At 53.6% G+C, this 14,255-nt stretch overlaps 1 protein-coding gene across 1 annotated transcript in view; it reads right to left on the bottom strand.

The window, feature by feature from the left end:
* ERI3 (ERI1 exoribonuclease family member 3) overlaps positions 1–14,255 on the bottom strand; it is a 132,572-nt gene that overhangs the window by 25,779 nt on the left and 92,538 nt on the right. The window contains exon 7 of the mRNA XM_065842550.2: positions 11,026–11,125. Coding sequence (XP_065698622.1) covers positions 11,026–11,125 — 100 coding nt within the window. The remainder of the gene's footprint in view (positions 1–11,025; positions 11,126–14,255) is intronic.

Genomic DNA, 14,255 nt, shown 5'->3' with positions numbered 1-14,255 from the left:
CTACGGAGGATGAAAAGGAGAGCAGATCCCCTCTGATCCCACTGCAGACCCACAAAGCGAGCGAGGCCACACTGGGAAAGGGCAGCAGTTTGGCTGGCACAGCCCTCCCTTCCAGCCAGAGCCCCTTGTCCTGGGCTTTCAACACATTAGCAACTTGGGAGCCGGGGAATTACACCGATCTGTGTAAGGACAGGGAAAAAAGCACCGGACGGATTTTTGATGGTTCATTGCCCATCTTCTCCACCCAGCAGCATCTTCCCCATCCAGGCCTCATCCCCGCATCCTCCGTTGAGTTATACCAGCTATTAACACACTCCAAGTTCATTATCTTAAACAGGCCACTCAGGACGCAGGGCAGCGATCCTTAAACCAATTAACGCGATCCTTTGATTTCAGGGGAGAACACAGAGGGGACTGTCAGTGTGGCGAGGCGGGAGTTACGGGTCACAGCCCCTCGGTGCTGAGGTGCCCCTTAGCTCTGAACAAGAGGTGGAGGCCGGCGGGAGGCTGCCAGACCCGGCTTCTGTCAGAGCCCTTCCCCGCAGCCTCAGTTCTTCCTGGGCACCGGGGCGAGTGAAGGAAAGCAGCACCGTGATGCTTAACGGGGCTCTGGATGCCAAAAGAGCCTCTGTCACGCCGTGCCTGGGTTGGGGCTGTCAGGAGGAGGGTGGTACCACGTTGCAGGGACGGCCATGGCACTGGTGATGCTCGGCCTGAGGCCCACGGGCATCCTGGGGAGCCAAGGGCAGCATCACCCCACAGTCCAACACTTTCTTTCTTTCTTTCTTTGCTTGGCCGTTTTTTAAGGCAGAAGTTCTCTCTTAGCGAAGTCTTTCAGGGGAGGTGGAGAGAGTAGGAAGCCAAAGAGAATCGTCTTGCTAGTCAAAGCCTTTAACAACTATTTTTAATATCAGGCAGAGGAGCAGGATTTTGAAATGAAACAGACGGTGCCTCTTTGATGGGCGAGCTACAGATCTTGAAACAAGGTCCATTCCCTCCTCCTTCACTAACTAACAGCCATATTTCTCTCATTAAAGACAATCTGGCCGTATTTTCAAACTTCTTAACAAGGCGATCACCGTAATTTGAGATTTCTATTATCCATGCTCCTATTACAGCAGTCTTTTAAGCAGCTGGCTTTTTTTTTGCTTTCTTTCCCCGACTTTATCTCTCCCCTCAAACTGCCATCAGTGGTAATGACGTGCAGGAAACAAGAGCACCAAGAACCATCTCTTTTTTTCCCCTTCTTTTTGGTACTAGGTTGTGTGGGGCCAGCAATAAGGAATAAAATAAAAAGAGAAATGAAGTTTGGCTATCTCTTATCTGGAGTTTGGTTTTTAATCCGCCCAGAAGCACAAATGAAGCCAATGCAGTACCTTATCTCCCCCGTCGATCATGGACCCCCTCCCCAAAGACCCCCATGTCTCTCCCTTTCCCAAAGGCGCCCGGCCACAGCCCCCTCCCTGCCCCATTAGTCCTTCACTGGGCTCTGCCAGATGGATGCAATTTGCATAATATCACCGGCGGAGGCTGGCAGATCAACCGGGGTCAGGCTCTGACATCTCCAGCACAGTCTATCTCCAAGTGCTAATTTGGACTGCATTGATCTCTCTTTCTGATTTCTTTGTCATTTACGTCTGCAACGGTTTGACAGGAGATACAGAGACAGACAAGGGGGGAAAAGAAAGAGGGGGGGAAGAAGAGGAGAGAAACAAAGATTGTAGTTACAGATGTCTTTAAGGGAAAAAACAGATTAATCCAAGGACTCCTCTGAGGGTCGCAGCTTTGAAACATCCTAATTATCCTATTCTTATGAATTCCTGTACAGACTTAGAGGGGGGTCTTGTCAGGGAACTCGGGGGAATGCAAACTTGTTAAATTGTGGTGGAGTCTCTCCTGCTGGCTGCTACCCCTTCCCCTCCTGCACATCATTGCCATCGTTTCTCATTAGGTGAAGCAGGGCAGCTGTAAACTCGGTGTCCCTCAATGACACGGCCTTCCCTCCATACCTCTGCCACCACTCTCGTTAAAGTCAGTGCTTCCCTAAAACTTGGGCAGAAGCCTTTCGTCCTTGCAGAGGGGACCACGGTGCTCACAGCCACCAGCCCTGCACTGCTCAGGGAGCTGGGACAACGTGGGTGCCCGACCCCTGGGGACAAAGGCAAACCTGAGAGGGACAGCAGCATCCTTGCGGTCCCCAGGGATGCAGGTGCAGAAGGGCAGGTCTGAGGGCACGTTGCTGTTGCAGGACAGCATGATGTTACAAGACACCTTCTACCAGAGATCATTGTACAGCAGGGTAGGCAATCCACGCTCTCAATTAAGATGTTTATGTTCATTAATAGGAAACTCTTCCCATCCTCACAGGTAACGGAAGACGCACTACCATTTAGCCTCGTCTGGAACGCATCGCGGAGACACCAAGGCACCAAAAGAATCCATGGGGAAATCAAAATGTCACTCAGTGTTCTACGTCGCTACTTTCTACAAAAAAAGCTCTCTAGAAAGTTAATGTTCTTCTAAAGCCTCTCACGTAACACGTGTCTCACTGTGTTGGAGGATGCCTCGGTGCATAGGAAGCGTTGCTTGTTATTGGGGCTGGAGAGCAAGTGCTAGCAAAGATGTTTTACCTGCCCAGCACAACAGTGCAAGGGTTGTTTCAACAGTGTGGGGGGGAATATTTTGCAAGACTCAGCGACAAGACATATAGCCAACAGTGGGATGGGTCCAAGGCAGTGCAAGGGTCTCTATAGTACAGATCAGTTCACGTCTGCATGATCCTGGGTTTGGGAATGGCCGATTGGTAAGATGGAGCACACATAATAGATTCACAGAATCGTTTATGTTGGAAAAGACCTTTAAGATCATCGAGTCAAACTGTTAACCTAATACTGCCAGCTCCACCACTAAATCATGTCCCCAAGAGCCACATCTACACGTCTTTTAGACACCTCCAGGGATGGTGACTCCAGCACTTCCCTGGGCAGCCTGTTCCAATGCCTGACAACGCTTTCTGCAAAGGAATTTTTCTTAATATCCAGCTAAACCTCTCCTGGTGCAACCTGAAGCCATTTCCTCTTGTCTCATCACTTGTTACCTGGGAAAAGATATTGACACCCACCTCACTACAACCTCCTTTCAGGTAGTTGTAGACAGCAATAAGGTCTCCCCTCAGCCTCCTCTTCTCTAGGCTAAACAGTCCCAGTTCCCTCAGCCGCTCTTCATCAGACTTGTTCTCCAGACCCCTCACCAGCTTTGTTGCCCTTCTCTGAATCCTCTCCAGCACCTCAATGTCTTTCCTGTAGTGATAGGCCCAAAACTGAACACAGGATTCAAGGTGGAACCTCACCAGTGCCCAGTACAGAGGAACAGTCACTGCTCTGGTCCTGCTGGCCATACTATTCCTGATACAAGCCAGGATGCTTGGTGGCCTTTTTGGCCACCTTGGCACATGCTGCTGTCACCAACACCCCCAGATCCTCTTCTGTCTGGCAGTTTTCAAGCCACTCTTCCCCAAGCCTGTAACGCTGCCTGGGGTTGTTGTGACCCACGTGCAGCACCCAGCACTTGAATCTCATATAATCTGCCTTGGCCCAACAATCCAGCTGGTCCAGACCCCTCTGTATGGCTCTCCTACCCTCAACCAGATCAACACTCCCACCCAATTTGGTGTCATCTGCAAACTTTCTGAAGGTGCACTTGATCCCCGGGTCCAGATCTGCTCTTCTCCCCAAGAGAGACAGTCTAAAAGCAGAAGCCGGTGGAAGGGCGCTATAGCAGCAGCCATGCTGAAGGTCACCTCCGGGACAACGCCAGTGCTGTCCTTCTGGGGAACAGCCACGTCTGGTGCTTGCGATGCACCAACCCCAACCTCCAGCTGGGCCCCCCACGGCACTGCGAACAACAGATAATCCAAAAATCCCTCTTAAACCTTCAGCCTGACACTGGTGCCCCAAACACCCCAACCAAACGGGCACCGCCGCTGCCTGCCCTGGGGCTGCGAGGAGCGCAAACACCACCTTGACTTTTCTCAGGCAGCCAAAGCTCTGCAGCCCATCTCACCCTGTTCTCCAAAGGCCACGCTCTTTGGGGACCAGGAGCCCTCAGGTGAGGGGCAGGGTGTGAGGAATGCATCACACCCCCGGGATGGAGCAGGGTCGGGTGGGTGCACAACCGACTTTCGGCAGGGTAGGATGGAGGGGTGAGTGCAGTCAACACAAACACTCAATCATCCTTCCTTTCTTTCTTCTGTGCCTCTTTTGTTAACTGCAGGAAACAGCTGAAAGACCTTGAGTTTCCCATTGTAGCATGTATGGGAACAGAGCTGCAGTGATCAGAACATACCCCCCGCTGCTCCTGGGGAAAAAGGGAGAGCAGAATCCTTTCTAAAAAGGGTTTACGATTAGAAGAGTGTTCTGTCACTCTGGCGCGCAGTAATCCACTGCGCCACCAAGTCCCTTCACAGAGATGTCGAAAACTTAAATGACTGAAAGCAAAAGAGCCCCGGCTCAGGTTCCCAGGCAGCCAGACATCCTAATTATCTTTAGATCCACTCCCACATGGAGGGGAGAGAGCATACAAGAGTAAAAAAAAAAAAAGGAAAAGAAAAGAAAAAGAAAGAGGAAAAAAAAGACTGTCACATTGCTTTTTTCTTTTTTTAAAAGCTCGTCTCCGCTCACTGCTTTTCCAGCTGTGACACCTCTCACGGTAGTTAATTAGAATCATGTCACCACGTTAATGTGCTCTGACTGGACTCTGACAGACGCGTGTCCTCCAACCGGCCACCCCTTCCTCCCCATCCCTCCTCAGGATGCATGGCCCGTACTTGTGACAGGACCCCTTGTCCCCTGCCTGCTGCCCTGTCCCCGTGGTCCAGGGTGCCCGGAGCGGCTGGTCGGTCCCTGCACCCTCCTCCCCGGGTGCTGGGACACGCTGCCTGGTCACGACACCCGGCACACAGCCATTCCACCTGTTCTGGATCCGCCTGACCTTTACAAGTGCTAATTCAAAATGACACTGCTCATTTGATGACATTTCTGTTGATTTTTACTTAAGTCTCTTTTAATTATTTAACTTGGAGTCTTTCCCCTTCTGCCTTGGGCTGGGTCCGCTGTGTGCAGGGCAGTGGCCCCGAGGCAGCCCCGTGCTCTGCTCTTGCTCTTGGCATCCCTCGGCAAAAAGACGGTGCGGTGCAAATGGCACTGTCCCTGGGCACAGCACCAGCTGGGTGCCATCTCTGCTGAGAAATGAAGAGCCAAAGAAGAACGGGGTGTGCCAGCTCTGGGACAGTGCGGGGTCCCTCTGCAAGGCTTCTCCCATTCCCTGGGAGGGATGGGGAGGGTGAGACTGGCTCTGCCAGTCAGGGCCACTTGGGATCAGATAAAAAGGGATCCAAAAAACGAAAGGGAGTTTCACAGAACGCTGTCACTGTCCCCTTGTTACACCTTCCCCGCTGCAGAGGAGGCAGGGGGACACCAAGGGTGACCACAGATCACACAGGTGCTGGGGGCTGCAGGCACCCCTGGGAGAGCCAGCGAAACAAGAAAGGGGAAAGGGAAAACAGGCAAGAATGAGAGGAGGCTGAACTAAAGCCAGCAAGCTGCCAGAACCACAGGCTTCCAGGACCACAAGCTCCCAGCACCTTACAGGGCAAGGCGAAGCCTCATCAGCCCCCGCCGAGCTCCCGGGGGGAGAGCCGCGCTGACAGCCAAAGGCGCCCGTGACGGCGGGTGGCCTGTCCCCTGCCACCACACTCGGCGAGCACGGCCCTCGCCGCCCTCTCCTCAATGTCAGCACGGAGAGCAGCCCGGGACCGAGCAGGCAGAGCGGTGCGGGGAGGGGGACGGCTCCGGCGGGCAGGAGTCACCCCCGGCAGGCGCTGGCCCGGCTCCCCGCCGCGGTGGCAGCTCGCGGTAGTTAATTAGAATCGTGTCACTAAGTAAATGCGCTCTGACTGGACTCTGACAGCCGCTCACCTATGACACTGGGGGCCAGGAGACAATCCACATCAAACTACTGCAGTGTGACCCTTTTAACACAAAGAGTAAACTCACTGCACATCGAGTTGAAGCTCATTAAAACTGTCTACTCTGCGAGCATCCCATTAACCTCGCTGTTAAAAAACACGCAATTCCTCTTCTTCTTTCCGAGGCCTAATTAATGCTCTGGATCAGGAACAATATCACACCCTAACCTTCCAAGATTTCCAATCAGTAAATGAAAAGAGGGAGATGGGGCTGGGAAGGCAGGGTGGCCTGTGGGGCTGCTCACCGCATGGGCTGCTGACCTGCCCATAGGGCTTGTCCACGGGGGAACACGGCACAGGGACCACGGGCACGGGGGTGCCGGTGAACCCGCGTAAGGAGGCTCACGGGTTTACACCAGCTGGGGTAAAACAGCCCAGCAAGGGCATCGTGTCGAGACGGGCGCTAATACGGGACCAGATCTCCTGGTTGCCTGCGATGGGTACTGCGGGTTCATTAGCAAGAGGCACAGCAACCTGGCGCCCCTCTTCCCCCAAGAAAGAAACAAACCGACAAACAAACCAAGTATTGAGAACTAAATTGAAAAGCATAATAATCTGCATGCTAAAGTCTAAACTTTAAAGAATTAATTAAATTCAATTAGATTAAAAAATGACCAGTAGCAAGGGGTAACATCATGTTTTCAAGACAGTCAAGGCACTGGAGGTGGAAGGGGAGATGACAAATCACAAATTCACTTTCCCAGCAGCAGCTTTGGCTTCATGCACCAGGTGTTTTTAACTAAAAAGTACTCTGAAATTCACTTTCCCTTCTGTATTGAGTATATGCAGAGAAACAGGATTTTACTAATAAAAACAATTCCAATTACTGCTGAGGTAGTTTAGCATGGCATTCCGATTTTCATCCAACAGCATCACAACTCAAATAATGAGTAATAATTTCATCACCACCTCCTTAATAACAAATAGTTTTTCGCCTTTTTTTCTAATGTAACAAATATCTAAAAACTAAGAGTAAAGGCATGTTATATTACATAATCGATCAAAATAAATGTAGCAAATACAGGACATTCAGTGAATAAAAGAATAACCAGATTTAATAATTGGGCGGTGGTAGGGAAAGCTGCACTTAGTTAAATAGGTACTGATCAGTAAAACTTGACCTTTTTCAGGGAAACCGACGAAAACAAAACAAGAAATGCAAAAGATGATAGAAAAAAAAATCAATTACTGGATCCAGGTGCCCTGCTGCTGCATCTAAATCACAACTAAAGCCTGGGATTTTAACCCTCCTGATTTACATCAGTTTCTGAGACTCAGTGGAGAGACCCCAATGCAAGAACACGGCTCTGCTGGCGTGGAGCCTGTGAGCACCGGGCTTGCGTGAGAGAGGCAAGACCCCCATTACAAGCTGCAGCTCTCTTTTGGCAAGCAGCACCTCAAACACGTGTTTCAACAACTGCAACGTGCACAAGTCCGTTAGATGAGTAACTTCTTGGCAAGACTCAACTTCATTTTGCTGAGGGCCAAGGAAACACCACACAAAAAGAAGTTCTTCACCCCAAGGTCCTACAGCCCCTGCTGGAGCTGACGCACATCTAATGCCTGTTTGAGGAGAGATGGAAGCTGCAGGAAAAGGTCCTCTCTGGTCCTCAGAGCCACATTCAGCACAGAGGGAATCCTGAAATACCAGCCCAAGGGAAGGAAGGGAGGAAGGGAGGAAGGAAGGGAGGAGGGGAGGAGGGGAGGAGGGGAGGAGGGGAGGAAGGGAGGAAGGGAGGAAGGGAGGAAGGGAGGAAGGAAGGGAGGGAGGAAGGGAGGGAGGAAGGGAGGGAGGAAGGGAGGGAGGAAGGAAGGGAGGAAGGAAGGAAGGGAGGAAGGAAGGAAGGAAGGAAGGAAGGAAGGAAGGAAGGAAGGAAGGAAGGAAGGTGGGAAGGAAGGAAGGAAGGAAGGAAGGAAGGTGGGAAGGAAGGAAGGAAGGTGGGAAGGAAGGTGGGAAGGAAGGAAGCGAGGGAGGTGGGAAAGAAGGAAGGGAGGTGGGAAGGAAGGAAGGTAGGGAGGTGGGAAGGAAGGAAGGAAGGAAGGGAGGGAGGGAGGGAGGGAGGGAGGGAGGGAGGGAGGGAGGGAGGAAGGAAGGAAGGAAGGAAGGAAGGAAGGAAGGAAGGAAGGAAGGAAGGAAGGAAGGAAGGAAGGAAGGAAGGAAGGAAGGAAGGAAGGAAGGAAGGAAGGAAGAGGTTTCTCTCCCCCTTTGCACCCATCCCATCTTCCATGGATTTCCTGCAACCTCACTCTCTCGAACAGGACTTTCCTACCTCCTTATTCTGCCTGGCACTTCTCAGCAAGCTGAAACACTGACATTTCCCCCCTTTCCTTTACCTTTCCCCTCCCACGAAAACTGCACCAGACCTGCACCCATCCCACCCCAAGGCAGCTGTATTTCAGTGTATGCAGACACTTTGGTGTGTTTAATGACACAAAACACTTTTCTAAGCCCTCGACAAGATGCGCAGCTCAGTTGCTCGTGAATAGAAACCAGATGAAAGCTAGAACGCGAGCCCTGTTCAGCAGCTTGCTGCTGGGTATGACCCGCTGTATGTCGTGGGGATGTGGTTTGAGACACCACTGTGCTCTGAGAAAGGTGAAGTTCCCATCCAGAACCTGGCCTCGGCCATGCAGGGTGTCGAGTGCCCTGAACTCCCTGGATTTTGAACAAGACAAAGGAAAGGATGAAGCATGGAGTGGGACTGGTCCCAGAGCACGCCAAGTGCAGGGATTTGGAGCAGATATCTGCTGAGCCAGTGAATCAGAGAATGATTTGAAAACAAAGCAATACACAACCGATCAGGCGAGACAGCAAAATTCCTTGCAAATTGTTTGCGAAAACAAGGGGCCATCCACTGCAATTTTTCTGTCAGATTTGAAGGGAAATATCCATGTTGCACGTCCCTGCATAAGCAAGCTGAGGTTTCACAGGACTGCGTGAACCACCCTGGAACGCTCCCCACGCCGTCGGGATAGGGGCCGTGCGGAGGCTCTGCTGCACAGCACGGTGCTCGTGAAACCCCTGTGGCTGGTGAACGTGTTGCCTTTGGTTTGCAGACTTCTGGACATGAGCAACCCACGATGGCCATGAAAATCAGAGGCTGACCCTGGTTACACCCACCTCAGGCTCCTTTCAGCAGGGAGGGAAGGGGAGGGCAACACTGGGCAGGGAAAGGGGTGGCTTCTCTCAGCCCTGGAGCAAGAGTAGTCAAGAGCATGAAGAAGGAGAGTGGTGAGGACTGCTCAGGTCACAGCGCGACCATCAGCAATAGTCCCAGTCCCAGTGGCTGATCTAGGAGGGGACACGGCTGTAGAAGAACGACACTTGCTCCAGGACGAGGCAGCAAAGCTGGACCTAAGGACGCCAGTCCAGTCTATCTCTGCAGTGAGAAGCCCCTCCTTGGCCCCTGGCCTGGGGACCTCTTGGGCTGTCACTAGAGCCAATGCTTGATCCACGATTAAGACCTGAAAAGCCAGCAGGCTGGGAAATGAAGAGGCCAGAAGCCCATGAGCATGGTGCCCTGACAAAACGCCAGGCAAGGCATGTTTCCAGACACCAGCATCGCCCAGGGCCTTCTCCCGGGAGGTAGAAATGGAGAAGCATTTGGCAGAAATGAAGTAGCTAAACTCTCCTAAAGGACTGGAGCGTGGAGGGACATGAACAGCATCTCTCTGAACTCCATCAGGCAGAGACACCTGTGCATAAACAAAACGAGGGAAGACGAGGCAAAACCCAACCATGTATACCCCAGGAGACCCTAGGAAAGCCCCAAGCCCCCAGAGCAGGACACACACACACAACTCCTGCAGTCCCCGCTCCCTCCCTGTGATCCTCTCAACATAGCACACAAGTAAAGCAAATCTGCTCCCAGGCAAGGAAGCAAATTTTAATGCTACCTCTGTCAATAATGCAACCAGATCCATAGTTCAAAAGGAGCTTGCTAATTAAAAGCTGGTGAGCTTTAAATAATTCATCTCCTTAACTTGGATTGATTGGAGAGTTTAATGGTTAGAGCCTTGAAACGATATTAAACAGCTTCCTCAAGGCCCAGGTAGCTGGTGACTTTTCCAAGTAAATCTTACCTCCTTTCAAACTTTAATGCTCACAAGTCACCGTGGATGAAGGGCTGGGAGTCAGAGGCAACACCTTACTACTGGTCTCCAAGAGATGATCCAGCGCCCCACACAGACACACGACAGGCAAGAGAGATGCAGCCCTGAATTACAGCCCTGCCTACAGCCCAGTAAACCTGAGCTGCTGCCCACACTGCAGCCTGCTGCTGCCCCAGCTCTGTGCCCCCAGCCTTAAGCAGCAGGAAGATACATGGCCTCAGTGTCCCGGGCCAGGTCTCCCTCCTCGTATCACTTTGATCCCTGGTGTGGAGGAGCTAAGCGAAACACGGAGCTCTGCCACTGTGCATGGTAGTCTCAGGTGTTTATCTTAGGGCAGGCTGAGGGACCACGAAACTCATCACACATGTGAGCAAAGGGGATGACGATCCAATTCTCCAGCTGGAGCCACGCATCTTCACTCTGCAGCGTGTTTCCAGCCAGCATCCAAGGCTGTGCTGCCTGGCAGAGCCTACTTTCCAAGGGCCAATGCAGCATCCAGAGCAGCTGGAGGCCTGGCCTGAGAGGGAGAACATCCCATCCAGCCCAGGGACCCCTGCTCTGCGCTCCAGGCACCGCACAAGCCCTGGAGTTGCCCACGTCCACCCCCAGCCCGAGTGCTGCTAGAGCAACCAAGGGGAGGAGCGGTTCCGGAGCCAGAGGGATGGGCAGGTGTATTTGGCACACCGGGATGTGCCAAGAACAGAGAGCTCATCCCAAGTCCACATCCTGCCCTGGCACATCTTTGCCCCTTCCACCAGCCAGAGGCCCCGCAGCCCTTTGGCTGGCTCTTGGCTCCCCAGCCTGGACCAGCTCTCGGAGCTGAGGCACGTCCCAGCAGCCTGGAGCACAGCCGTGGGGCAGGAAAGGCGCGGGGCGGCATCACTCACCTATCCCGCTGTGAGGCCTCCCTATGTGCTGTAGGTTCAGTCCTTTGTTCATGTCTAAGAGCCCGTTCTTTGGCCAACTCCCCATGGCAAAGCTGTATGCCTGGAAGAGAGAAGCAGAGGGTCAGAGCAGTTGCACAGCCCACGCGCAGACACGTTTTTGGGGGAGAACCTCACTGCCAGCTGTGCTCGCCTAGGCCTGGCTGCTCCCGGGGCTGGCGTGGGTCTGCATTCGCTGTGTTCAGTGTGGACGTGGGCATCGCCCTCCCAGCAGTTCTGGAGTCACCTGCACAAAGCACCCTCACCCTGGTCTGTCCCACCTGATGCTCCTCAGAGAAGAGGTGACAAGGGCCTGTCCCCAAGCCTTGTACAGGTGACAACCTTCACGGGGTTTGCTGGGCACTGTGCCAGACTGGCATCACCTGAGGCCACCTTTGCCATGCTGGAGCAAGCTGGGAGCTGCGAGTTCCTCCCACTTGTCCCTGGGTTGCTCCAACATCATCCCCCCATTCCTGCTTCACCAAGGATGGGGTTGGCAGCAGAAGCCAAAGGAATTTGGAAAGGAGTGCCAGTGACCAGGATGGCCTGGCCAGAAGCCCCCTTCCCATCCAACAAGCACAGTTCTCCCAGCTTTCCCTCTCCTGTCCATCCAGTTGCCTCAGGGCTCTCCATCACTGGGAGAAACCCCACTGGGAGCCAGCGCTGCTTGCCCCACCGCACAGAGCCCGCAGCCTGGCCGCAGGGAGCTGCTCCATCCCTGCCGCGTCCCCGGGCAGGGCTCCCAGCAAGAGCGAGGCAGCCGGCAACCCGAGCGGCACAAAACCCACCAGACAACGTGAATGTGAAAGCAGCCAGGCCCCCATGTCACACGCACGGCTGTAATTACAGCCTGACAGCCACGTATCTTCTTCATCTTGAGGAATTAAGCTCAGCGCCGCATTGTGAGCAGTAAGAAGGGCGCGTGGGCTTAGCGTCGCTCACGCCGGCGCTATCTCTGCTGCTGTGAGGGCCATTGTCCCCAGATGAGATCAGGTCAATCCAGCAGCCCCTATCTCCCTCCTGCAGCAGGGATCATCGCTAACCGCGGCCACGGCGCGGCAGGGCGCTGCCGACACCCTCCGCAGGCTGCAAACGTTGGGGGAGATGCTCTCTGCAGTGTGAAACGGGTTGAACAGGGCGAGGGGAGCTTAGCGGTCCCACCCCACCACCCCCTGCCTGTCATCGGGACCTGCTGCTGGTCCCTCTGCCCCCACTACCTGCTGCTCTGCGCAGCGTGGGCAGGGTTGGCCCCCACCACTGGCATCCCCCTGGGAGCAACAGGGCTTCGGGGAGTTAATTTATTACTGCCCTACGCAACCATTCATGCTGCTTTGTTACTCCTGCCTTAGCAAAACAGAGGGCTCCACAGATAATTAATAGACAGCATTGCTAATCCTGTTGGGAGATGATTAGCAATTAAAACTCCTAATTAAGTCTATGCATAATTCACTGAACTTACACTTTGTGTACACAACGGGGAGGTTTCCTTTGCCTTCAACAAACATGCTCTGGGATCTTTATGGCCATGGCTAGGATGCAGGCTGGCCAGCTACGGGGCAGAGAGAAACCGGGGAGTTGGGGTGCAGGAGGGGACCCCCCCACCCAGCTGCTGGGTAGCTCTGGGGGATGGTGGCAGCAGCTCTGCATGTGGCTCCCTCTCCTGGGCTCCGTCCCAAAGAGCAAGCCCAGGTGCACCACAGGAAGGTCCTCACGCTCAGCACCAGCTGATCCAGGCCTGGGGTCAACGGCAGCGGGGGGCATCCCGGAGGAAGGGGAGTTCCTGCACACTTTGGGGGAGAATGCGAAGGATGGGGAGGGAGCAGGGCTGTCCCCGCACCGGGGCAGGCAGGCTCTGAGCTTCCACATCACAGGCTGCCTTCCCAGCACAGACACATCCCTCGGATCCCAGCCAGGAGCAATGGAGGGAGCACAGTGAGAGGCTGGCAGGATCTCGGGAAAGCCCCAGGGGCAACTCTGGAAAGCTCCTGACAGCTGGGCACCAGTGCCAACCCCGCCTGCGTCCCCTGGCCCCGCAGCAGCAGCAGCGGTCAGTGCATGCCCTGGCTCCGGGATCAGCGCTGGGCCCATCTCTACATCGCGTTTTGCTTTCCTAACCAAGGTCATTCAGAACAGCAGCAATACCTGAGCAAACTAGCTAAGCAGCCGGGGTGGAAGCTGGCCTGACCACTGAAGGTCAAGTGTGCACTTATGCATATTCAAAGCTCCCTGCTGGATCGATCGGGTTTTAATTGTTTTTCCTGGGGTTTTGGAAGGAAGTGCCAGGGGCATTGATCAGTCCCAGGCGAGGCCGCTTGCACTTGGGGGCTGGCAGGGACCGTCACTTTGCTGCATGCAGTGGGAAATGCAGGCAGAGGTGACGGCAGGGCAGGGGAGAGGCCACGCAGCCCACATGGGAGGAGGAGCCATTGCTGGGCTGCATTGCAAAACAAAGTTTTTCAATTAAAATTGGCAATTCTGAGCCGCGTGCCGGCAGCAGCCACGCAATCAAGAGCGAGGAGCTTTGCTGTTTAATATTTAAAGACAACGTTTAATCTTTAAACAGGAAAGTTCTTCTTCTGACTGTTAAAGCGAGGCGAGAAGTGCTGGAGGCTCCCCGGTGCAGGGCTCCCCAGCCCGCCGGGGTGGCTGTGGCCCCCCCATCGCCGCAGCCGCCGGGAAACCGGTGCCATTGCAGCCACCAGCAAACTGGTGCCATCACAGCCATCGGCAAACTGGTGCCTTCGCAGCCATCGGCAAACTGGTGCCATCGCAGCCGCTCTTCTGCTGGCCGCTCCATCACTCCAGCCATGCACGGCTACTGGCAGTGGCATAGATCCCTGCCCCTTCAGCGCTTATCCCTACAGCAAACCATGACAAAGTCTCAGATGCCCCTGGTTTGCTTGCAAGCTGAAGGATTTAAAAAAATGCCATGAAAGCCTTTTTGCCAGGAATCATGTTGATTTGTCCTTCTCTCTGCTTCGGTCGTGGTGTTGCAGGGACCGGGTTGCTCCCTTCTAGGTCAGACACCGAAGCAGGGCCAAGATCCCAGAGGCATTTTATCTGCCTCTTAATTGATAAAAAATGCAGGCATCTTTTAAAAAAGCTATTTTAAAATGGTTTTGGTCAAAATTCTGATTTAGAAACAAACTCAATGCCTCTGATCTGCTAAAAAAAATAACTCAAAGTTTGCAGAA

Source organism: Patagioenas fasciata, chromosome 6 (assembly GCF_037038585.1).
Source record: "Patagioenas fasciata isolate bPatFas1 chromosome 6, bPatFas1.hap1, whole genome shotgun sequence".
Lineage (NCBI taxonomy): Eukaryota > Metazoa > Chordata > Aves > Columbiformes > Columbidae > Patagioenas > Patagioenas fasciata.
Note: the sequence above shows the minus strand (reverse complement) of the source record. Positions and strands in the feature narration are given on the sequence as shown.